General features: G+C 38.9%; 1 protein-coding gene across 1 annotated transcript in view; it reads left to right on the top strand.

Annotated features, from left to right (window-relative positions):
• The window catches only part of KHDRBS2 (KH RNA binding domain containing, signal transduction associated 2), a 739,858-nt gene that overhangs the window by 645,914 nt on the left and 67,414 nt on the right, over positions 1-26,530 (top strand). The window contains exon 8 of the mRNA XM_019537588.1: positions 5,242-5,300. Coding sequence (XP_019393133.1) covers positions 5,242-5,300 — 59 coding nt within the window. The remainder of the gene's footprint in view (positions 1-5,241; positions 5,301-26,530) is intronic.

Below are 26,530 nucleotides of genomic sequence, written 5' to 3'. Positions count from 1 at the left end.
GGAAAAGGTCACCAGCTGGTAGAACGTTCAACTCAGTTCCTATAAAATATTTTGATTAAAAAAAACCAACCAGTTCTTATCATCAGCAACATTAAAATCAATTTAAGTATCATATGTCAACATGTCATAATTCTCCTTGTAAACAAAACAATTTAGTAACTCTGTCCTTGGACCCATATTGTTCAACATTTTCATTAATAATGTGGACATTGGAGTCAGAAGCGGACTGGCCAAGTTTGCCGATGACACCAAACTTTGGGGCAAAGCATCCACATCAGAAGACAGGCGTGTGATCCAGGTTGACCTGGACAGGCTCAGCAAATGGGCGGACAAGAACCTGATGGTGTTTAACACCGAAAAATGCAAGGTTCTCCACCTTGGGAAGAAAAACCTGCAGCATCTTTATAGGTTTGGCAGTGCTACGCTGGCTAGCACTACGGAAGAAAGAGACTTGGGGGTCATCATTGACCACAAGATGAACATGAGCCTGCAATGCGATGCTGCGGCTAGTAAAGTGACCAAAACGCTGGCTTGCATCCATAGATGCTTCTCGAGCAAATCCTGGGATGTCATTCTCCCCTTGTACTCGGCCTTGGTGAGGCCGCATCTGGAGTACTGCGTCCAGTTTTGGGCTCCACAATTCAAAAAGGATGTGGAGAAGCTTGAGAGAGTCCAGAGAAGAGCCATGCGCATGATGAGAGATCAGGAAAACAGACCTTACGATGACAGGCTGAGAGCCATGGGGCTCTTTAACCTGGAAATTCGCAGGCTCAGGGGTGATCTGATGGCCACCTATAAGTTTATCAGGGGCGACCACCAGTTGCTGGGGGAACGTTTGTTCACCAGAGCGCCCCAAGGGATGACAAAGTCAAATGGTCATTAACTACTACAAGACCGCTTCAGGCTGGACATAAGGAAGAATTTCTTTACTGTCTGAGCCCCCAAGGTCTGGAACAGCCTGTTGTCAGGGTGATTCAAGCACCTACATTGAACACCTTCAAGAGCAAATTGGATGCTTATCTTACTGGGATCCTATGACCCCAGCTGACTTCCTGCCCTTTGGGTGGGGGGCTGGACTCGATGATCTTCCAAGGTCCCTTCCAGCCCTAATGTCTATGAAATGTATGAAACACTAGTGTTTGGGTGGTAGCTCATGAATATATTACCTTGTCTTTTAAATTCTTCATTGTGCTAAACAAATATGATTGTAAAACTTCCGAAAGTTAACTTCCTTAAAAAAAATTAAACTAACTAAAGTTTAAGATCTGTATACATTGATTGCCACTGACAAGTAGTACCATTGAAGTTACAAGCTAAAGGTTAGCAAATCAAAACCACTGAGTTTTGGAAGTCCTGTAACTAAAATAAAGTGCAGTACTGTACTTGGAAAATTTTGGAGGAAAAAGTGAAAAATTGTTAATGAGCTAATCTTGTCTGTTTTATAAAATGCATTACTTCCTGCTTTCAGGTAGATGCATGTACTTAAGAAAATTACACCTTGTGTTGCTTGCAAAGTAATGAATGCTAATAACAGATAATGGTGCCTTGTTTTCAATTAACATGAGCATGAGCAAGAGAACCTGGTGTTTCTAGAACTCATGATCACTGTCGTTTCTAAATTATGTGAACTCTAAAATTAAATAACCAGGTTTTGTTTATGCTGACTTCATTTGCTGATTGTTTATTGAAATCTTCCGCAGCTGAACATAATGTGAATGAAATATATTTATCTCTAGCTTAATACATTAAAAAATCCTAAGTATATAAAACCACTTTCCACAGCCCAGCTTTCCTAAATATTATTTAGTGCTTGGAGCTTAATAAAATACTAGACAATGGGTTTTTTATAAATAAATGTGTAACAGATTGTAATGTATATTCAATGGATTTTGCAGTAGAGTAGAATAATGAATGAGGAGTCTGTCACAAAAACTATTAATGTTAAGAAATGAATTTCCTTCACTTACCTGCCATGCAAAACACAATCTAAATCTGCGTTAGCATGAAATTTTAAATACCATTTCAACTTAGATCTGTTGAAACAAATATATTATATGGAGAGAAAGTCCTGGAAAGCTTGGATTCCAACCGTTTATTTTCTATAGTGTTATGAATTAGGCCAGCAGTCCTGAACACTGTAGCTCACATCCAACATACTGCCTATGAGACCATCCAACATTGTTTATGAGCACAAAAAATTAAAATGTTAAAACTTAGGTTGATGGGGAGAGCAAAGCTGTTTACAAAATATTATTTACTCGTGTATTGTTTCTGGGCCAGCAAAGTTTGGGGACCACCAAAATAGGCATCTTCAGAAACCTTTCTTCTCACAAACTGTGTAGCATGCCACAAACTTCTCTACCTCTGGTAATATAATACATCTTGCTTCTCTCTTTAATGATTAGTAAGTTAACATTTTGAATTCTGTTTGATAGCCATTCAGGTGTTACAGATTCACAGTATTAGTGTGTTTATGATCATGTGATTTTTTTCTAACAGAATAAAATAATTGTAATACAGTAACATTTTCTAATCATTCCTGCAACTGTTACATGAAATTTGGGTGCCAACAGACAAGAGCTTAATCCAGTGTCCACTGACATTCATAGGAGTTGTCCTGCTGATTTCAGCAGCCTTTGTATTAGATTCCAGCATTGTATGAATTAGAGTCAGATTGTTTTGTATAATGTACCAGAGGGGAGAGAATTATTTAAGCTCATTATTGGAAATCAGTTTTTTCCCTCCTAAATTTGCTACTCCAATAATATCCAGTCCCAGGAGCTGCAGTCAATAAGAATTTTAAGTCATCCCTAGAATATTTAGCACTAGTAAGTTTGTTGAGTGTATTTTTATTAAAATTTGCCTGAGTCTTTTAAGTAAAATAGGTTACACAGTAAGGGCCTTATTACACCTTATGCTGAAAGCCACACATATGTTAATTGGCTTAGTGTTGATAGGCTTGGTGGAGTAGTCACACCTTAAGGAGACAAACCATCTGCCTTTCCTTCACCTCCACAGCTGTTACCTGCCCTTAGAGGCTTGGTCAGCAGAGGCAGGGCTAGGAGCTGGGGGCAGGACCAGCTTGCTCCTGCAAGGCAGAGCAGGAGGCACTGCAGCCACTGGCAGGTACCCTGCCCAGCCCAGCTGTACTCTGGCATCCCGGCTCACCCTGACTCAGGAGGGGTCATTGTATCCTGGCTTGCTAGAGGACTTCAGTTTGGGTGGAATAGCTGTGGAGAATGGCCACAACTTAATGGGACAGGAACAAAATTAGACAGATTAGAGATATTCCTGCCCTGGAGTGGTGTACTTTAAGACGAATAACAAGTGCTTTTAACCACTTAAAAGTTGTTAATGTGCAGCCAATCCAGGAGTTAAGAGCCCTAGAAGCCACCTAAAATTACTGTGTAACAAGGCCCAAAGACAATGCTGTTCTGTAATTGTATTGCTGAGCACCGAAAACACAGCAAAAAATCTTTGAATGAATTAATTTTATTTCAATTTGTGTCCTTTGTGTCCACATTAACACATACATTAGGGCATGACAGCACTGTCTCCATGCTGCACCAAGGAACACCACCATGAAGGTTGTCCCATCCATTTATTCCCACTGCACATGCGTCAAATCCCAGGCAAGGCAGCTGCCTTAGGGCAGTGCTGAGCATGTGCCAATAGCCAGGATGAGGCAAGAGTAGAAAAGCATTGCTTGGAGCACAGTGTCACTCCAACACAGATAATCTTCTCATTTCCTAGAGTTGGCATACACAATAAAAGCAATAGGTGGAGCATTAACATGCATAGGTGTTCCCCAGTGTCAGCCTTAAGAAAGTGTAAACAGACTATGAATCAATTTAATTTGCCCAAGATGCTTCTATGGCCACATCAGTGTAGGGTCTGAGCATCTGAAGAAACACTGGCTAAAACAATGTATTTTCCAAAAATTTGTGACTTTAGATGCACGGTGAATTTTTAATCCTAATTATTTGTATTAGAAACCTGTGCTCCAGTCAGTGGGGGAAGAGTCATGTACAATAGGGCCAAAATCAAAGCAGTTAGACTGTGAACTGTGAAACACTTGCACTGAATTGCTCTTAGATAAACTGCACAGCATGATTTTTTCTCAAACCACCAAATAGTCATATGTTACTATAAATTCAGGACACTCAAAATCTGACAGCTTCCCCAGCCTGTGTAACCCCCACCCTCCCGCAGCAAAAAAATGAAAATAAAAATGAAGAATGAGTCTGTTTGTGCTTAATTTGTAGAGGATGGAATAAATACAATTTATGAAGAAAAAAAGTTTGCAGTGGGTGGGGAAACCATGGGAGACTTATAAACTCTGGTTAGATCCTACAGGGTTATAGGTTGTAGCCGTTGTGGTCTAAGGACATAGGCAGAAAAAGTTCTTTGGGTAAATCTGATGTCTTTTATTAAACCAAGTCAAATAGTTGAAAAATGTCTTCTTTGCAAGCTTTTGGGTATAAATGCCCTTTGTCAGGCTGAGGAAGCATGTGCAGTTGACGTGTGCTCTTCCATCTATGATGCTGTATGATGCCTTGTACAATGGGGCAATGATCCTGACTTGGAGACTATTAGGTGCTAACTGAATACAAATTAAAAATAATTACGATTAATTTTACCACTTGTGTTTGTACTGCATGTCTGCTCTGCACAGGCATAAGTGATGGCACAAGACATAAGCCTGTGGAGATTCAGTCTTCCAATTTCTAAGCAAAGCAAGAAAAGCATCTTTGCAGAAAGCATGACCAAAAAGTCTTGTGTAAAAGCAACTGCCTTGCAAGCTTATTATGAGAGGCAACAATATTCTGGGGAAATAAAAATTTAAGTGAATATCAATATTAGAGAAATTTGGGTAGTTAAAGTCAGTCAGGCTAAGAGGTATATGATTTGGTACTTTAATCCCAATGAATAGTGAAACAGATAAGTATACTTGACTTTGTTCATCACATTTTTATGTGTTTCGTATTTAAGAAAAAGTTTTATTCTGTAATTAGTAGATAAATGAAGATAACAAATATGCTGAACTAAAGCTTATATTTTCATGGATTCATTTTTCTTTGTAGTTTCACAGTCTGACTGTATTTCATAACTAGAGATAGCTGGTCTGCTATGACAGCATGTAAAAGTGACACAATGCATTTTGCTTTCATATACTGTTTAAGCTTTTGCACAGATCCTTTCTGATTATAGTAACATTGTTGCTATCTGAATCTGTTTCAGTGCGCCTGAATATTATGACTATGGTCATGGAACAAGTGAAGATGCTTATGACAGCTACGGTAAGGCTTATTCTGTCTTAAGTAAAAATGTGAAATGAAAAAAAACAATCAGTCACTGACAACTCAAAAATTACATTTCTCTTCTTTTTTCCCTCTGCTTTCACAAAGGCCTACACTAAATTGATTTCTGTAATCCTAGGGTGAGATTTGACTTGTGGAACTAGGGCTAGAAAATTGGACAGATCAATTTTGATCAAAATTTCAAAAGCAATTAATCACAGTCATATATCAGTTTTTAACAGCAACAGTGGGCATACTGATTAGTGCCTGAGTATATTTCACAATGTCAAATGTCAGTCATACTGATGTGATGACAGTACTGTGCCTGTCCTGCTGTTATATACATTTCTTCAATCAGCAAGCATAACAGAGTCATAGTCACTTTTTTATTATTGGAATGCCTGTACTAATAACTCTAATTAAAATGCATAGTTTGAAATACTTTATTGGAAATGCTATATAATTTTTGATATCCAGTAAGTTATATCTTGCCCAAAACTCACCAGCCACAGAAAGCCTGAATACATCTCTCTACCCCATAGGTTTGAGGGAAATTAAGGTAGCTCTGGTAGATGACTATGAGGATTACAAGCAAAGCTCAGCAAAAGACATATGAAGGGTGCTGCTGCCCCTTTTAAACTCAAGCTTTGTTGAAGTACTGTGACTCAGAAGAGGCATTCACTTTTCACCTGCCCACACACTGTTCCACACAGGCCATTTAATTGGCCTGTCCTATATCTTTGAACGTGGTATTCAAAAATTGATTTGGACAGTGCACTGGAATCCTTCCGTGCTTACTTCTTTTGAATATTTTGCCATAGCTTTTACACTTATTTGGCAGCTCTAATGAGCTGGTGTAAATCATTATAATTTAAATCACATCAGTAGGGCCACACTGACTGACTTAATCTATTATGTCAAATTACTATTTATAGACTATCATAGGTGTGCCTGGTACTTGCAAAGCACCAACAAGAAGAACTATTGAGAAGGACACTAAGTTAAAGTTATTAAGGACACTAACCCTTAGGTTGCTGCTTGAGAAAATATTTTAATTCATGCAGCTAGCAAATGTTAGTGTAATACTATGTTGCAGTTTCCTTAGTATTTTTACTGAAATCATGCTTACTTAATAAATGATTATCAAAATAATTGAATTGCATAATTAAAAATCATTATTTTTTCTATATAATTGGTATTCCTGATGCATGTGCATAATCTAATGTTCAGTCAAGCACATTTCAGTGCTAAGCAAGTAATAAGAACGTATACATATGTGTGTGTTAGCTTCAGCTAGCCTTTATTTTGTTCCTTGTATTTATTGGCTATTATTATCTTCAATAAAAATAAATGTTTCTTCTTTAAAATCATGCCAGAGGGGTTGGGTAAGACAGACTAATGACTGAATTTAGAACTGAGAACAAGGTAATCCTAATTCCTTTTCTCTGACCCCAAGTCCCTCTGTCAATTTACTCAAATCATTTTATGGAATATTACTCTGCCTCCATTCCCTCATCTCTAAAACTGCAATAATATAACTTGCTTTCCTAGCAAAAATAAACCTTAACTAGGTAAAATTTAGAAATTGTTCCTTAATAATATATACTGAATTATGCATTATTAGGTCAAGCAATTGACACAAAAATTGAACATATTTAGGCTCGATGGGCACTTTTACATGTGCTCCATGGGTGGAGGGCAGCACTTTAATTAGAACAGCTCAATTAATCAAGTCTTCTCCAATGCACTGGAATTCCAGCACATCAGAGCAGCTCCACGCTCATGTATAAGCACCCTGTTTGCTAGAGTTAAAGCTCTTTGTTTATTATGGAGCTGTATTCTATCCAAATTATTTTCCTAATCTGAATTTTTTGCATAACTTTTCAAATTATTTATTCTGTTTTACTAATAATTTGGTATAAACCTAGATTAGAAAATATTTTCCAATGTTACGACTTTGTATCCGGAGAGAGGAGACTTGTGGTCTATCTACGGATTCACACAGAATAGCATATCAATGAGGTTGTTTGTGCTTTGCTCTAGAGTGTTTGCATTCTTTTTCCTTCTTCCTAGACAACTCACTGTTCTAGTGGATTGTAGGCAGACAAGGTTATTTGGGTAAATGTGATATTTTTATTAGACCAACTAAATAGTTGGAAAATTGTTCTTTGCAAGCTTTCCAGCACAGGGACTCTTCTTCAGACACAGAGAGAGTCTGCCGGTGTTTGTCTTCTCTCTAGGGTGGAATAGAAGCTTAAGCCAATATGTAAAATGCAGGACTGTGAAAATGCAAATGCATTGCAGGGAAGATCAGGGAGGATAGGAGTTAATGGGTGTGAGACAAGTAGGTGGAGGGCAAACAGAAGAGGGGAATGTCAGCAGGTGACAAAACGTAGTTGAGAAAATGTAAAGAGGTTACATAGGGTTATCGTATGCCAGGCAGGTTATAATGTGCCATAAATCCAATGTCTATATTTAGTCCATGATTTTTTGTATCCAGTAGATTTATGAAGTAAAGTTTTTAGACTCATCTACAAAAGGTGTTTTGTAAAATCCCTTTGAGGATTAGAACAGAGATTGGAGAGACAGTAGTTGTCTTGTGACAAATGAGCACCCACATAGATAATTAGGTAATCTTGTCTTTGATAGATTTTCAGTGTGTGTTCATTCTGGTATGCAGTTCTTGTTTGCTTCCTCCTATGTAGTTTCTATCAGGGCATTTAATATACTGGATGAGCTATATTACATTTCTGGAGAAGCAGATGTAAGATCCAGGATTCTGTTGCAGGGTGTAGTTACTGTGGCAGGTTTTACATTTTTTGTCCTGGCATGATCTGGATCCATTTGGTGTGCTTTGAGGAAGTTTGCTTCTGGTGATTAGGTTGGCAAGGTGTGGTGCCAGTGTTTAAAAACTAGGATAGGTGGTTCTGAAAAGATCTCTTTAAGAACTCGGTCTTCTTCTAGTATGAGTTGCAATTGTTTGAGGATTTTCCGTATAGGGAAGGATGGTATGTTGTAACTAAAAGTGTGCAATTTGTGGGGATTTTCTTTTTGTACTGCAGCAATTCTTCGTATGGTATCCAGGTGGATCTCTCCAAAGAGTGATCTATTTCTTTACAAAAGTGTCCTTGTTGTATGAAAAGCGTTTTTGAGATTTGTGAGGTGATGATCTTGGGTGTTCTCCTCAGTGCAAGGCTGGTGATATCAGAGGGCTTTCCTGTATATCACAGCTTTCTTGGTGTGTTCAGGCTGATTACTGGTTCTGTGTAAATATGTGTTTTATTCCATGGGTTTCTTGTATATGGTGGTTTCTATTTAACCATTCTGGATTTTGACTCTAGTGCCTAAAACTGAAATGTTGGTATTGGAGTATTCCAGAGATAGTCTGAGGGAGGGGTGATGATTGCATTAATTGTATTGTAAACTCTGTTAATATTCTGTGGGCATATCTACATGTGCATTTACACCAGCTTAAATTTACTCCACAGTAAGTAAGGATTGGGCCAGCATCTACATGTGCAGGCGTTAAAGCATATTAATGCAGTGTGTGGACTGACTTGGGACTAAAGTCAGTCCAAAGCTAGTCCACACACACTGTTACTGCACAGAAAGAAGTCTACATGCGTGTTACTGCGCAGTAACTAATTGGTCGTACATTTGATACCTGCATCATGTGGGTATCAGATTTAGTATCAAATGTACACTTAAGTTGGTGTAAGTCTCAATATTTACTGTGCAGTATAGGTGTGCACATGTAGAAGTGTGCCCATACTGTGCAGTAATTTTGGTTACTGTGCAGTAAATGTGCATGTGTAGATGTGTCCAGTGTGCATATTTTTTACTGTCATACTTTGCGGCAGACAAGCAAGCTCTTTTCTGTATCTCCTCCCTCCCCACACAGTCTGGCTCTACCTATTCTCTATGTACTCCAATTTTTATTCTAATACACATTTATTGCCCATTTCATTTCAGTTTACATAATCTGACATAAAGTTCGCTTAACACTGCAGCAGTTCCACCTTGTCGTTGTTTCTCACCATCCTACAGAAGTCAGGACTATCTTTCTCTTCCCCTACTTTGTAACTTGTAGTAATTTCCTAATTTCTTGTAGTTTCCCAAACATAACCACTCCCAACTGTCTCTTTAGCCAGTTTCTCTACAATATTTGTGTAAGACCCTTACAAACCACCACACATACAATTCATTACTACTTTTTATAATGTCCATCTTCTTTTTTCTCCCAGGTATGTGATATGGAATCACATAATTTTGGTCTCCAGGTTAGGATGTTAAGATAGTTTGTAGTTTAGAAGACAGCTGGTTATCCCATGCCCCAGGGCTTTGCTGGTTGCCTGTTGAGACCAGGCAGCATTTTAATCTTCCCCGAATGAATTACATTGTCTCCTTGGAGCGGAGGGTTCCTTCCTGTCAGGTACTGTGGGGCACTGGCTACAGTTAAGGCTGTTTGGGGTTTTTTGGTTGTATGTGTTGACACTCCTGCTGATACTAGAAACCCAGAGTTTTCTGGCTTTCTATTCCACTCAGCATCATAATGATCATCAAATTTTGGGTCAGGAAGGAATTTTTACCAGAGGTCAGACTGATAGAAACTCTGGGAGTTTTTGGCGTGGTCCTTTTTTTTATTATCTTCAGAGCATAGATTAACTAATGACTTCCCTGTTTTTGTTACAATGCCCTTGTCTTTTACCTGTAGCATATTATGAAGTGTTTTGGTTCTTCCTGAGATTGTTCCTTGCAGTTTTTGGTGAGGTTCAAAGTGAAAATTTGGGCTATTTCCTTGGTTAATAGTAGCCTGTGAGCATGGAGGAGTGGGTTTAATGGTCCAGTGGAGTACCTCTATCCCTATGTTCCAGTGCTCAGGTTTTATAAAAATATGTTTCTGTTTACTGCTCACAGCCAACCCCACTTTCCTTGTCCTCCCCTTGTAAATATCAAGATTGTCCTTTCCCCTAACTAGTAAGTCCCTACCTTTGTAATTCTCAAGATTTGTATATCTACATTTCCATATTTTCTCTCATGCAACATGTCAAAATTTCACCTACAAGTCAATATATGGGGATGGCTGTAGAACCTGAAAAGATTAATCTTGGTCTTCCCTCTCATGATGTAGATTCAGGCAAATAATAACAATAATGATACTGTGTAGCACTTAAAGCTTTTACATGATGATATATAATAAAGAGCTGTCATGTGTTTAAAGTGCTGTGCAAGCAGTACAATATAACCTCCTTGCCATGGGAGCAACTTTCCAGGACACCTTTCCTGGGCTCCTGATAAGTGTTATTTCCTCAGGAATAGGAAAAATATAGATAATTCCATGTTTCTTTTAGAGGAGTTTAGGAACCTAATTCAAAAACGGAACTAGTGCATCACAATAGTCAGTTGCGCTAACTCCTGTAGGCAAAGTTTAAGAGAGTAGTATGCCTTAAATCCCACCCACCTCTAGGACTTCAGAACATCACTCCTTCAAATTCATGGCACTAAATCCTCTCTGGCAGCTATCTCCTAAATCATTTATTAGGAAATAGGGGTCAGGGGTCTGTCTTTCAATAGGCAGCCAGAAGAGCTGGAAGCCTTCAATCCCTCTTCTTGAAGGTATTCCTTTATTCATTAAATACATGAAAGCCCAGCTGGAGCCCTAGGGCTGTGGTGTTCTTACCCCCTGACCAGGCTATTCTCCCACCCCCTGACTATTCCCCCCACCATAGAACTGCCAGTCTCCCCTCCCTACCTTTCTGTGGACCTGCTAGCACCACTGACCTGGCCAGCCTCCCCCACACCAGCTTACTTACCCATGCCTCTACCAGTAAGCAACAAATGCGTGCAACTGACTGTCTCTGTCTTGGGGCAGAAGCAATTCCCAGCTCCATATTGATTGTTTCCTATCCATAGTCTGTGATTTTGTACGTGTTAATCCTGCTCATTAACTCGTTATCATCACTAGCTACTGTGTTACTCAATTGATCATGATTCACTCAGGGACCAGCTCAATACACAATTTAGGCTGCAGTTTCCTCAAACCCCTGCATTTATCTCCTTGAAACTTGGCAGACTTGATGCCCTCAAAAAGGGCTACCACTCCTGCAAGTTTCCTCCAAATCAAGCCAGAAATGACAAAGTTATAGGCAGTTTTGTCCTTCCTCGTTATATCCTATGGTTGAAATGTCCATACAGTTTTGCCATTTCAACCCTGTTTTGATGAAATTGAATGGAACAACTGTTTTGAATTGACACAAAATTCAAAATGAAACACTGTTCCATCAGAAAGTTGAATCACTGGTCGAAATGGAATGCTGCCATTTTGCACAGCCCTGACAACTAAATCTGAGCTGTATCTCACAAATACTTGTTTGTACCTTTACAGTGCCACAAGTTCACTAAATGAGAGAAAGGGAAAATGTGCTAGAAGGGCATTTTTCACCTTTGAAGGAAACTAATGAGAGTCATTGCACAAGAACTGTCATTTCTTAGCCTGTCCTACATTAAAAAGAAGCTACTTAAATCAAGGCAATGAGACTTAATAGTGACGTATAAGCGTTACTGATCATGCCTGCCCTGTCAGCCTTATCTCTCAGACTCTTGTTCCCCTAACTGGAAACTGCCCCCAACAGAAAACTTGGGGGGTTATTTTCTACTGCAGTCTTTTGTTTGGTTTTTTCAAGGCCAGGGAAAGGAGGTTGAAAAGAAGGTCCCTAAGACATTACAATGATGATTACTTTTTATGTAGGAATATTATGAGATAAGGGGGAATGTTATACTGCAATGTCTTGCTGTACACCTATGCATGGCTATTCACTGTGTAACTCTTAATGTGGTGGTAGTAGGATCAAGTGGAGTTTTCTCAGCTAATAAATTCATCAGAAAATGGAGTTTTCAAGGAGACTGAAAATATTTATAACTTTAGGATAAATTTGGCAAATAGTGTCAGACCAAAACAAGGTGGAGGAGACATTTTCCAAAAAGTAAATATTTTATTTCAACATTTTCAAAATAAAATGGTTCATTTGACATTTGCAAAACAAAACCTTTGGACTTTTCATTTAGAAACAAGATTTCTCCTAAAATACATAGTTAAACAAAGACACCAAACTTGAGTTCCTGTGTGACCCAAAAATCAGTGTTTTATTGGGTTTATTTTTCATTTCACTGAAGTTCCTCCCCTTCCCCCACACAAATCTGCTTCCTTTTCACTTGGATTTTTTTTCCAATTTTTCAGTTCAACCACTAATTTGAAAAATCCATTTTTTGCTCAACCTATAACCAGTCTTAGTCTTTGACACTGACACAAATTTATTTAGAACCTAATGACAGTGATAGTTTTTGGACTGAACTGACATAAAAAGGAAACCGCTTAGGTGTTCATGACAATAAAAACAGGCTGCTTTTACATTGGAATGCACATATTTGCTTGACTAAAATAGTGCATGATTTCCACTGCCATTTAGCATTAAGTATTTAGCTGTAAACAACTGGTTACTCAATTTTAGGATAATTCCATCCTTAATTGAAATAGGACAATGTAAATGTTTGACATAATTCTCTTTAATGTAAGACATTATCTAAGTTCTAAATTGTTGTCAAAGTGATTTAAATGTCTATTTTTGTAAAGAATTCTCAGCCAATAACTCAATGGGAATGTTTTACAAGGATGAAGTCGTTAGTGTGACTAACAATGCTGTACAGAGGCAACACTGTATAACCATATTTTTGTATGACCGACAGCTAAATAATGGACAGCTATTTTCTAGTACCTTGTGAAGGCATTGTTTCTATACCAAATATGGGTTTAAATTGAAGAGTTAGTTGCATATTCGTTCTTTATTTGGAGTAAAAATGGCAGCTTGTACTGAACAAGAGAAAATCAAATGAATATCAAGATCTGAAGTGGAGGAAAGAATCAGTGAATGGGACACAATAAAATAGGTATTCTAATATCTTAAACCACAATACTTGAGTATATCAGTTCAGCTTAATTACAGTCCATAATTATGCTCATTTCATTGAGATGCTTGAGTGATTACAATCCCACTATGAAAATAAGCTTCTCATTGATTAGTCTATGAAAGTAACAAAGCAAAATGAGACAGACTATTCTAACCTTGTTCTATGCGATACTGGACAAACATTTTTTCCTTTTTTAATAGTTACGTCAGTTGATCCAATTTGTTTTGCACATGAAGATGATGAGTTCACTCTGATAAAAGTTGTCAAATCCAAGCTTAGTGTTCATTTCCAACTATAATGCAGATATTGTCATTCATTGATCCTAAAATTTAATTAATGTGTAGTATTGAGAGTTTGCTACTGCGTTTTACTTATTTATTTATTTTGGCTGTCCTCATTAAAATGTTCAAATGCAGGAAATCAAGTCCTCTTATGAGGTCATATGTTTAGATGGTTACAGATTTTCAGGCAGTTGGGAAACATGGGTTTTATCCTTTGCTGCTATAAGACTGCTGTAAAAGGCTCAGTGACTAAAGACCTGTAGTCTCACAGGCTTATTAAAGATAGAATAGTTAGAGATTGGCTTATCTCTGGAGCTGACACATTTGATATCTGTTTTACATTTCTTTTTTTTAATAATTATGTCTGAATATTCTTTATTTCTAGAAGTACCCAAATATACTTGCAGAAAAAATAATCAAATATTAAGTAACATAATTCTATTTGATTTTGGAAAGTCTTGGGGAACTCAGGTCTAAACAGGCGTTTTAAGGAAAGGTGTCATATTTCATTCAGCTTCTGCAATACTTACACAAGCAAAGCTTTAATTTAAATAGTTAAATTTTTATCATTTTTAGCACTTTATGCTTGCCAGTCAAATGCCACTCAGGCTGGCAATGCTAGCTGTTATGCACATTGTCTGTCCTTAAGACACAAAGTAGATCATCTTGTAAAAGATTAATCTTGTTTGTGTTAAAATGTCTTAGATTCCTCAAAGTCAATTCCTAATGTGAGGTGATTTGTCTGCAAGAGGTCTCTATTTGGAGTGTTCTAGGTTTCAGACATCCTGAGTACATGTACATATGATATGAATATGACACAATACACTCTGGTGCAATTTGCGCCAGAGTTTATTGCTCCCAGATGTGATGTTTACACCTGGGCCCAGGACCACAGCACGTGGAGCCAGGGCAGCACAAGCCCAGCTGGCAGGGGCCCCAGAGGGTCAATGCTGTGGAAAGTCTGGCTCGTGCACAAAGGTGCTACACTATGGGGCTAGCCAGCAGGCAGCTCTTGCACTGTAGCACCCTCATACTCCAGCCAGCCCTAGTTACTGTCTATATGTGCCCTGTGGCAGAGTAAATCTCTCTGCTGTAGAGTGACAAGATTAATTGAGTAGATGTGTTGTCTTTTATTAGACCAACTAAACAGTTAGAAAAAATGTTCTTTGCATTCAGGAACAAATACCCTTCTTTGGGCATATCGAGAGTCTGCTGGAGATTGTGTTCTCCTGGGTAGAATAGAAGCCAAAATGCAAAATACATGCCTATGAAAATGCAAGTGCTTGGCAGTGAGAATCGGAGGGTTGGAAGGCAATAGGTGTGAGACAGGAAGGGAAAGTGGGGGAAAGGAGGAATATTGAAATTGTGATAGAAGAATGTAGCTTGTAAAATGCAGCCAAATTACCTGCGGTTATCAGATGTTGGGCAAGTTATAATGTGCCATAAATCCAATGTCTATATTTAGTCCATGATTTTTGTATCCAGTAGATTTATGAAGTGAAGTTTGTAGGCTTGTCTATGAAAAGTGTTCTGTAAATTCCCTTTGAGGATTAGAACTGAGAGACTGGAGAGAGAGTGGCTGGAGAGAAGTGTGCACACAGGTAATTGGATATCTTTTTCTTTGATAGATTTTTGGTGTGTGCTCATTCTGGTACAAAATTGTTGTTTGGTTTCTCCCACATATTTTTCATCCGAGCATTCAGTGTACCGGATGAGACATATTACATTCATGGAGGCTCAGGTGTAAGATCTGAGAATGGTGATGGTTCTGTTATAGGGTGTAGTTATTGTGGGAGTGGGGTAATGTTTTAGCAGGTTTTAAATTTTTTGTCCCAGTTTGGTCTGGAACCATTCAGTGTGCTCTGTGCCATAGGAAGTCTGCTTCTTGTGAAGAAGTTGGTGAGCTTCAGTGCTTGTTTGAAGGCTAGGATGGGTGGTTCTGGGAAGATCTCTTTAAGAATTGGGTTTCCTTCTAGTATGGGTTGCAGTTGTTTGAGGATTTTCCATATAGGTTCTAGGGTCTTCATAACTAATAATGTTCGATTCGTGATGATTTTCTTTTTGTACTGTAGGAATTTTTCATGTGGTATCCAGGTGGCTCTTTCAAAAGTATAATCTCTCTCTCTGGAGGAGTGTCCTTGTTGAGTGGTCCAAATGATGAAGATATTATACATTTTAAATATAGTATGGGTTTAATAGCGTAGTTATTGAATAATTCTTCTTCAAGGTGGGCCATGGAAAAGTTAGTATATTGTGGGGCCATTTTGGTGCCCATAGCTGTGCCCATGATCTGGAGGAAGTGTTGGTTGCTAAAACAGAAGTCGTGTGAGGATGAAGTGTGTAAGGTCAATAATATCTTTAGGTCTGTACTCTGATTTATAATCTTGTTCTTATAGATATGTAAAACAGGCTTGGATGCCATCCTGGTTTGGGGTGTTGGTATATAAGCTGATAACATCCATGGTGGCTAGGAGGGTATTACTGGGAATGTGGTCTATGTATTTAAGTTTTTGTAGGAAATCTGTTGTGCCTTGGACAAAGCTCGGTCTATGGGTGACAGGAGGTCTTAGGATGGATTCAACGAAACCTGATATTTCCTCAGTTACGGTTCCATGGTTGGATATTATAGGTCTTCCTGGGTTCCCTTGTTTGTGAATCTTAGGGAGCATGTAAAAAGTCACTGGATTTGATAGTGGCAGGATCAAGTTTTGTTGTTTTTCTTGTAGTCCAGATGGAAATTATGTGATGGTGGTTTTGAGTTTTAAGGTGAAAAGGGGAGCTGGATCTTCCTCTAGTTTTTCATACTAGGTGATGTGAGAGAGTTCTCTATTGGGTTATTTTATGTAGTCTTCATGGTTAAGGATAACTATAGCTCCTCCTTTACCTGCTGGTTTTATTACTATTTGGTGGTTGGTTCTTAGAAATTCTATGGCCCTCCTCTGTGAGAGGTTGTTATTGTGGTGTTCGTTGTTTACTGTTTCATTGTTCATTCTTTCTCTGAAGCAGTCAATATAGCAGTCAAGGTTTGAATTTTGTCCACTGTGAGTTGTCCAATCTGATGTTTTTTGGTGTTAATCTTTTCCTCAATGTTTCAGAGATTTCATAGATTTTTAGGGTTGGAAGGGACCTCAGTAGATCATTGAGTCTGACCCTCTGCCCTAGGCAGGAAAGAACGCAGGGGTCAGATCACCCCAGCCAGGTGTTTTTTCAGTCTCTTCTTAAAGACCTCCAAAGTAGGGGAGACCCCCTCACTTAGAAGCTTATTCCAGATTCTGGTAACCCTTACCAGAGGGTTGTCACAGGATGAAGTGTTGTTGAAAGTGGATTCATTTTGGTTGCAGAAATATTCTTCAGAAGGAGACATCAGAAACATTCTTCTACTTCTCTTTATTGTAGTATCTTATTGAGCTATTTTTCCTGGACAGAAATTAAGGCCTTTAGAAAGGACAGGTTTTTCAGTTTTAGTAAATGTGTACATGGAGAGATTGATAATATTTGAGGGTTGACTGGTTCCATCAGTTTCATTGGATATGAGGTTGGAATGTTGTACAGTAACGGAGTTGTTTCTCTGATGGTTGTTTTGTGACTGGGAAGGCTGTTCCTCTAGTAATTGATTTCATTTCTTCCTTTTATGCTGGATGGATATTGTAAAAAATATTTAGTAGTCTTTTTGTATACATTGTATAATGTTTGGGAAAATATCCAGATTTCTCTGTTTTAAGTTGTTGTACCCTGTGTTGTTTTCCTTCTGGAGTTGATCTGTCTTGGAGAAGGTTATGTGAAGAACATGATTTCTAAGTTTTTCTGAAGTTCTCCTGCATAGTTGTAAAGCATATTTGGAGTTGTGTGTAGTATTCAGAGGATTATAGATGTTCAATCCCTTGGGAATGATGTTGTGTTTGTTGCATAGGCTTAGAAAATCTATTTCACTGTTGAGTTTGGCTTCTTTCTTTTTCATGTTGTACTAGCCCGCAGAAGAAATGGAAAAATCACTTATGTCAAGCAATACAATCCTAATGAGGAGTTAATTAGTTTATTCTGGCCTAATAGGGGTGTAAAGTGACACCACCTACACATGCAAGGTAGCTAATTAGTCAACTCCACACTAAAGCATCTTGTGTAGGTGTACTCTCTGCTATTACAAGAATTCCTCCATTTACAGTTTCCTGTTTATTTCTGTGTTGATTTTTAGCCGTGATCCACTCCCCACTTGCCCCTGTAATGGGTGCTGGTTCCACTGGGAGGGACATGTCAGGTGGGGACTGTAGCTCTGCTCCAAGCCCTATCCCCATGCTGTCACCACCCTGCAATCCCAGCCCATGCCTTCTCATCCCATTCCCAGACACTGCTCCCAGTCCTATATATTTTATATACATAGATATCTATATAGGACAGTTGTTTGGGCTGAAGGGCCACTTAAGGAGTTTTGGTGAGTTGTTGCAGGCTGGAGAGGCTGCAGAACTGCCCCAGTGGTGGGGAGTGCAAACCCAGCCTGCTGGAAGAGGGTGATACTGACCTGGCCTCCTGGCAGGGGGCAACTGATCCTATATAGTCCCAGGTCAATCCACCACTGGGCACCGGACAGAGTGGGCAGGAATAGTCTCCATGGAGACTGCCCTGGGACCCATGCAGGCAGGGCAGGCTCAGCCAGGTGAATGAAATGGAGTCATCAGCAATCAGAGAGTTGCATCCAGGATTGGGATGCGCAGGCAGAGCCAGGATCGCAGAGCAGCAACAGCGCAGGGCTTGGGGTCGAGGCATAGCCATGATCCACTCCCGCTTGTCCCTGTAATGGGTGCTGGTTCCACTGAGAGGGACATGTTGGGTGGAGACTGTGGCTCTGCCCCAAGCACTATCCTCATGCTGTCCCAGCCCATGCCTTCCCACCCATTCCCAGACTGCTCCCAGTCCACCCGCAGTCCCATCCTGTTCCCAGATGCTGGTCCCAGTCTAGCCCCATCCCATCCATCCAGCTGATTGTGTCTTGTCCATAGGGGTCTCCAACCAGTCTCCATGGAGACCCTGCCTGCCCAGTCTATCCAACGTCTCTGGTGGCAAGGTGCCTGGACAGCAGAGTTGGGTCTTGTGGTGACTGTGGAGACACTGTCAGTGGCAGCTGGGCTGAGTGAGATGCTGCTGCAAGGACTACCAGAAAGCTGAACCATGTACCCAGGGGCAGCAGGACCAGTCACATGCACCACAGCCTAGACTGCCCCACATGCCTGGCTTGGGCACAGCCATGGAAGTTGTTGTGGGCCACATAGAATCTCTTGGCAGCCCAAGTTTGGCCCACAGGCTATATATTGCCCACCCCTCTTCTGCCAATAAAATGAATGTTCCCTGTCAGATCACATTGTCACTGTTTGGACTCACTGTTATCTAATTAATCCATGATATCTGGATAAAAACTGAGAAAGGGAGTTTACATAACATGTTTATGATCACTGTATGTTAGTATTAGATGGCTGAATTATTTTTTAGAAAGGAAATGAATTGAAACGAATGGAAGAGACATAAAAATATTTTTAAAAAAACAATGACTGTTATATAGAAGGTAGGTAAGAAACTTCTTTCTGTTTCCTAATACAAGAAAAAAGGGACATTCAATGAAATGAAAAGGTGAGAAATTATATACCAATATCATTTAATATGACTATGGAACTCATTGCCACAAGAGATTGTTGAGGCCAAGAACTCAGCATGATTTACATAGAAATAAAAAATATTCAGACAAAAATCAATAACAGAAAACATTTTGGAAGGGATGCATAGGTGGTGGAAGGTTGGGACTAAGAGGGCTCATCCCCACCAGATGCAAGGCAGCGGGTAGGGTCCGTCGCAAAGCAGCCCAGTCATGGGTTCCAGGAGGTTGTAGCAACCCTCACCATGGGAGACTTGATCTGCCCCCATATCCCTTCCCCTGTCCCCCACAGACTTACCCGTAAGTCTGTGGGGGACGAGGCTTGTTTATGCAAGTACTAAATGACTGCACAGTAACAATTGCGCAGGGGATAGCTCGTGTAGATGTGCCCCCATATCCTTAATTTTCTGCAGAATTTCCTCAAATCATTTGACTTGAGGCATCACCTTAGCTGTCTCCAATGTCTTCCTGTAGAAAAGATTTATAATTCTTATAGGAGTATGATTTTTAAACTATAAGAAAAGTGAGAGCATTTTAAATCCATATATGAGGGCTACTGTGCTGATGATATTAAATTTAGTACCATTTTGTCAAACCACTCTTTTAATTAGGTAATAATTCTTTAGGAAGTTCCACATTTAAAACTGTCACATGCCTTGAACTTATTGCATATCCTAAACCACTTGCACTTCAGTTATATCATGCTAGTGCACTGCCAAAAACATGTGTAACATAAGAAAAGAAGTTGCTTTTAATTTACAGAGACTCCCAGTATTTCCAGTATTATTACATCATTTTTATATGACAATATACAAATTAGTAAATCATGCAAAACCTTCTTATCTGGTATAGTATTGCACATCAACCATTTTGCCTCTCTTCATTGGAGAAGATTCACATTTTGAGAAACTAAGAAACATTTTCCTGTAGTACTCTGGCATATGTAGTGACAGCATATGGCAGAATAATTCCAGGCATGGTGCATTATATCATTCACCATGTCACAAATAATCAATTTAACATTACTAAAAAGCTTATTTCTACTAAAAAAAAACAAAAAAGGAAAGTGGAACCACGTCCATGCTGCTCTGTTAATACTTATATCAAAGTACAATAGGTAATGGCTTGTCTGATCACTGGTGTATTGTAGAAAAGTAATTAGAATTAGAATTAAACTCAGGTAACTACATACTCAAATTTAATATCAGTTCAACACATTTTAGTTTATTTTAATGTCATATCACTAATGACAGATATCCTGAAGTTTATATGTTTTGAATCCTCAGAACTGTGTGATGTTATATCATTTTAAGTTTTAATAAAACATACTATTTCACGGTATCTTTATAGTTACAAGTTGTAACACAATTGACAAAGTCATAATTTCTGTCATAACTTCAGGATAAAACCTGTCACTTCATTGCATATCACATCACCAAAATCGTGCCTGTTTCAGTGTCTTCAGTGCTAAAATCATTCATGTCAAAACAGCGTTAAGGATTTGCTGCAAATAATTTATTCAATTAATTGTACTCGTTAGCTCTTTGAAAATTAACTACAAGAAAACCTTTATATTTATGAATATATTTCTTGTCCCTAATAGCTCAAAAATATTTTCTTATTCCTACTAATCTATCTAGCCTTTAGTCAAATCTTCCTTTTGCAGCACATTTATTGCTACTCGTCTCACCCATTAGATTTCCCCAATTACTCTTGCGGAAGTCTTTTGTTTTTCACAAATTTATTCATACTGCTTCTTCTATTGAAGTTGGACTCTCACTTCTGTTCCCTCTGGAAAAGCAACTCCTTTAAGAAATTCTTCCTATCTTGATATCCTACTCAATAAACTAACCCCAGTTTCTCTTACGTGAAGTGCTGTCCTGTGTCTTATCTTAAATTTAATGATTTCTTAGACTATAAAATGTTCACATCTCTTCATCCCTGTAAAGAACTAGGAAAATGTGAATTTCTTTAAAAATGATTAATAAAAAGTAGTAATCAATATATTAAATATATGGTAAGTGTCCCAGGATAGGGTCCCTAAGGATGGCCGTGTTACCCCTAAGGCCCTTTCACAGTGCCAATTCGGCCTGATGGGCACCCTCTATTCTCGCATGCCACATTTTGACGTATTTTTGTAATATAGGGAGGCTGCCTTCACGTCCTGTTGGACACAGTCAGATGGATTTCCCTGAACCCCATTGGTCCCATTTCAAAATAGGTGTCCTGGGACACCCCAGCCTTATGGGCTATATGCATGGCTCCAACCACCCCTTTACCGTTGCCTCACAGATGGTACCAACCTTGTCCAGACTAGGCCTTGTTGTAATTTGTCTCCCTCGTCTTCCTGGGCTCTCTGCAGCCCTGCCTTACTCTGCACCTTACTGGTGCCTGGGCTCTCCTCAGCCCTGTCTCTGTGCCCCTTGGTGCTCAGCTCACCACAGCCTTGTCTCGTTCTGTGCTGCACTGGTGCCTGGGCTCTCCGCAGCCCTGTCTTGCTCTGCACGCCTTGGCGCCAGGCTCTATACATCCCAAATGCCACACCTTCTCTGACACTGGGGTCTGTGCAGCCCAAATGCCACACCCTCTCTGACACCAGGTTCCCCATGCTGCAGTGGGTCCCCAATGAGGCCTCCTCCTTCCCCAAACAGCCTCAACCAAACCACCAATCTTATACAACAGCAAACAAAACAGAAGCTCCTAGACTGTAACATAATACCAAAGGTCAGGGTGGGCTCTGACCCTTTAAAAGGATCAGGTTTAGTCCCTGGCATGAAGGGTCTAATAGGCAAAGGTACCCATGGAGCTCATGGAGCCCCCTTAGCCCTAGGTGCAGCATACCAGGCAGTTGCAGCATCACTGGGCACTTTTTCCCTAGAAGCTCCCTCCCCTCTGGCTACTAGCAGGGAACCACCTGCCTAGCCTCAGCCCTGGGGTTTATATATGAGACAGGCCCTGCCCCTTCCGGTCAGCTGACTGCTGGCAGGTGTGGGTTAACTAGCTCATTCTGACTGCCCTGGTAACCAGCAGCTGGGGGCTCCCAACTGACTGCTAGGGCTCTCTCCCTATCAGTTTCAGCTCTTTAAAGGAACAGGGCATCTAAGTGCTCTGCGATAGTACGGATAGTAAGATTAAGGATGCAGGTATTTGAGAAACGGTTTTGTGTTCTGAAATAGTGAAGTGCATAATTATCAGGTAGGAAATTCATGTACATCTGCCAATACTATACCATATCTACCAATACTGTACCAGTAGTACACTAAATACTTCAGATAATGAAAACCTAAGGCTAGAATAGTGAAAAACTAAGCAAAAGCTACCCCTGAATAGACCAACTACCCTTGAATTTTTTAAACCATACATTTTTGCATCATAATTAGAGAAATAAATTACAATATTCTTGAATATTTGGTGAAATCCTGGCTTCATCAAAAGTCAATGAGATTTGGTCCTTGAGCGGGCTGGGATTCCATCCTTTTTTTTTTTACTTCTACCCAACATACTATCAAGCACAATATCATTATATTTTCCTTTGGTAGCTTCATTTTCAAGCTAATTTTCTGACTTTCATTGTATATTCTACTCTGCACATATTTCGTGCCTATCTGTTAGCTCTCAAAGTGCTTTACAGGCAGTTAATTAGAGCTCATAACCCTAAGGTAGGTATTATTATCCCCATATTACCAATAAGAAAATCAAGCCACAGAGAAGTTAAATAATTTGTCAAGGTCACACAACAAACTAGTAGTAGAACTAAAAATTGAATCTGCTGCTCCTGATTTACAAGTCATGCTCTAACTCCTAAACTGTTTCCTTACTAAATATCTGCAATAAAATATACCTTGTAAAGTATGTTTTGGGATTATTTCCTTTTTGTGGAAAGGGTAAAGTATGTATTTTCTTTTAAATTACAATGAACTACAGTTCCAATAATATTAATACCTAAATGACAATCAACATAAGCTGTTATCTTAATTGCTGTCACATACATCTTAACTAATCAAACAGAATAGCTTGGCATTATCACTTTCTAACCACCTGTCCTGAAGTAATTGACCATGGAATAAAACAGCCTCCAAAAAATGAGAGCAATTTTCAGAAGTTAAATAAATTGCCAGTAAGTATAAATGATCACATCTCCATTACTGCTAGAAATAAGTAATGAATATGAGTTTAATTCTTATTATGAAATATCTGTATAAGTAAATTACATACTGTTAATACTTTTTATTGTAACACAATTTTAGTCTGTTAAAATGGCCTGCCTATTTATATTACTGACCTTTTGCATTTGCAGAAGAGCTAGCTATGATACTGAATAATTCAGTTTGGAAGTTTCTAATTACTGAAAGAAAAGTAAAAAAAAAAACATGGTTTTCACTGTGTGCAATACTGGACTCTGACAGTAACAAACATTTAAATCTCTGAAGCATCTAGTTCTGTTGGAGACAAGAGATTGGACCAGATGGACCATGAGCCTGTTGCAGGCATATGATTCTTGTGTTCTTAATCTTAGTGCTAAATAACACAAAGAAAACAATTTCATTTGAGTAAATGTCCTGTGCAACAGGCATAAGCATTGCATGCTAATAATGGAAGCATGGTTTATAAATTCCTAGGGATTAACAATTTAAAGAAACTAAGGCCTTTTTTTCAGGCGGGGTGTTCTACCAAGACTAAAATAAAGTATAAGGTCACACAAAGTCACATAAAGAAAACAGTAGAACTTTCTACTAACAAGCACCACAAAACTAACCTTAAAATATATTTGAACTGATATTTAAATAAGCAATGCTTCTAATAGACACAGGACTCATACAAAAACCACTGAATATAGTGGCTAAGACACAATGTAAATTTTGAGTAAAAATGATGAAATGCTAATACAGAATTGTCAGTTGATCACAAACCAAGAATACTGGCAGGTCGTGATAATAACAATTAACTTTAGTTTCCCATTAAATGCTGTCTTCCAAATATTGATTCTCTATATAGCAAACCGAAGGAAGTATCCAGTTTAATTAAAAAGGCTCTACTCATGTACTCATACACAATCCCACAAGAAAACCATAAAATATATGTGTATGTTTCCTTAAATGCCTTTACCACCAATATGGTCACTAAAAATCAAAGAACTTGTGTGTTTGGCGCAAACACATCACCAAACCGCCTCACACTTTCAAAGTACACATATTTAGTTCCTGAAATAGCATACAATTACACATACATTCTTGATTTTTACTGAAGTATAAGGTTTCTCCTGATAGGGTTTAGATGTCTGTTTGGATATTGCAATGTGGGGAGGATGATGTGTGTTAGGGGTGATACGGCTATTAAAATTATCCTAATTGAAAATATACTTTACTTTTAGTAATTGCATTTATAGAAAATTCCTACAGCAACCATAATTGTTAATTAACACAGTTCTTTGTGTGCAATTTCTTGTTCTTTAATAGTCAATAAAATGATATACATTTACTCCCTTATTCCTACAATGTGTTTCATTTCTGTCCTTTTGTTTACTTCCTGTAACTTACATTTTTGCCTCCTAAATTTCTACATGCTCCTCAAAATCCTTTCCCTTGACCTTTTCCGTATAAGTGCCAAACTATGATGCCTCCCTGCTTCCCCTTGGCCTTTGCATACTGCAATCTCTTTTCTACATCTCTGCACTTCAAACCCATCAGTGTCTTCATTTTTATGCTTGCAATCTTTCGTCCCTCATTCAATTTTAAGAGCTGATATTTGATAGCATAGATGATATTAGAGGTGAAAAGTGGAATGGGATAAAGGCCTTCAGGGGGCCAAGAAAGAAAAAAACTGATTAAAGCAGTGAGATTGAGGAGGGAAGCTGGGCATTGGTGCAGGACTTGTCAGAAAGGAAAGGGTTTCGAGGAAGGAACTTCTATAAAATTCTGCCACATTGTTCATCTCTTCAGCCACTGGGCATATACCCCATGCTCTTTGTTATTGCTCTCCTAACCACCATTTTGGTTCCTAAACTAAAAGCTCTTCTCTACCTCACATCCTAGCACTTTGTTGCTGTTCCTCCATGGTCTTTTTTTAAATATTTTTTTAATATTCCAGACTCCTTTAGACACTGTAACCTGTAGCTGCAAAAATCCTTCTTATTCAAACTATTGAGCTTGTTGGGAAGTCCCCAGAAGGGGTAGGTACCTCCCAATTAGAAACTGACTTATAAGAAAATGTTGCTGCAAGGTTTTCCACTTCCTAGTGCTCTCACCATGTTTCAACTGTTAATGAAACATGTTTCAACTGACATGGGGGACAATTCTAGCAAATCACTAGAAAACCAATGCTTAGCCGTCTGGCAGGTCCCCCCCTCAATATTACAGTGGGCATGTGTGCCTCCAATGAACCAAATCATGTTCATGGACATAATTAGTTTCTCTTTCATCTGCGAGTTTTGCTTTGTTTAGAGTTTCTCACTTCAGCTATGATATATAAGAAGAATAAATTTATTTTAAATGTTTCACATTTACAAAAGAATCAAGGTAATAGATTTTGAAATGTTTGTTTGGAGGAAGGGGTTTTAATTTTGTTATATGGACACAAAACTGAAATTAATCAAGCAAAATTAGATAATATTCTGAATAAACGTATTCTTCCTCAACTCATTAAATACGTACTATAAACTCACTTACTGTCATTTTTATATGAGTGTTAATTCTGGATAATTCACTGCAAAATAGAGTGTGATAATTCTACCTTTGATGTAAATCCCTGTGCACTTTAACTGTCCAGTCATAACCAAATCCGCCACATTAAATCACAACAGAAAAAATAGGAAATTACTATCTTACAATGAAATTCTAAATTTGGAGGGGCTACCCATGTATGTGCAGCACAAAGTAGCTTTTGAGTAACAAGAGTAGCCCAAAATATGACTCTCCTTTGATCCTTTGACTAGAGGCTCTTTTCCTTTCCTTTTACTTTTCCAAATGGGCTGCAATCCGCTATCATCAGTAGCCTGTACCCAAAAAGTGAGACGTACATTGTCTCTCAGTGTTGGAGTTTCTTTCTTATGGTCTTCACACCACACTTCAAAGTTTTCTGCATCATACAACTCCCTCTTTTTTTTCCCTCTTACACAAACTTGGCCGAGGTCATTGCAGGACCCCTGGCACAGCTCTATGAGCACTCGTGGTGCTCTGGTGTGGTCCCAGAGGACTGGAAGAGGGCCAAAGTGGTTCCAATCTTCTAAAAGGGGAGGAAGGAAGATCCAGGAAACTATAGGCCAGTCAGCCTTACCTCGATCCTAGGCAAGCTGTTTGAGAAAATTATGCTGGCACACATCCATGAGGGGCCAGCAGGGGACTGCA

Source organism: Crocodylus porosus, unplaced genomic scaffold (assembly GCF_001723895.1).
Source record: "Crocodylus porosus isolate Cpor-Errol unplaced genomic scaffold, CroPor_comp1, whole genome shotgun sequence".
NCBI lineage: Eukaryota > Metazoa > Chordata > Crocodylia > Crocodylidae > Crocodylus > Crocodylus porosus.
Note: the sequence above shows the minus strand (reverse complement) of the source record. Positions and strands in the feature narration are given on the sequence as shown.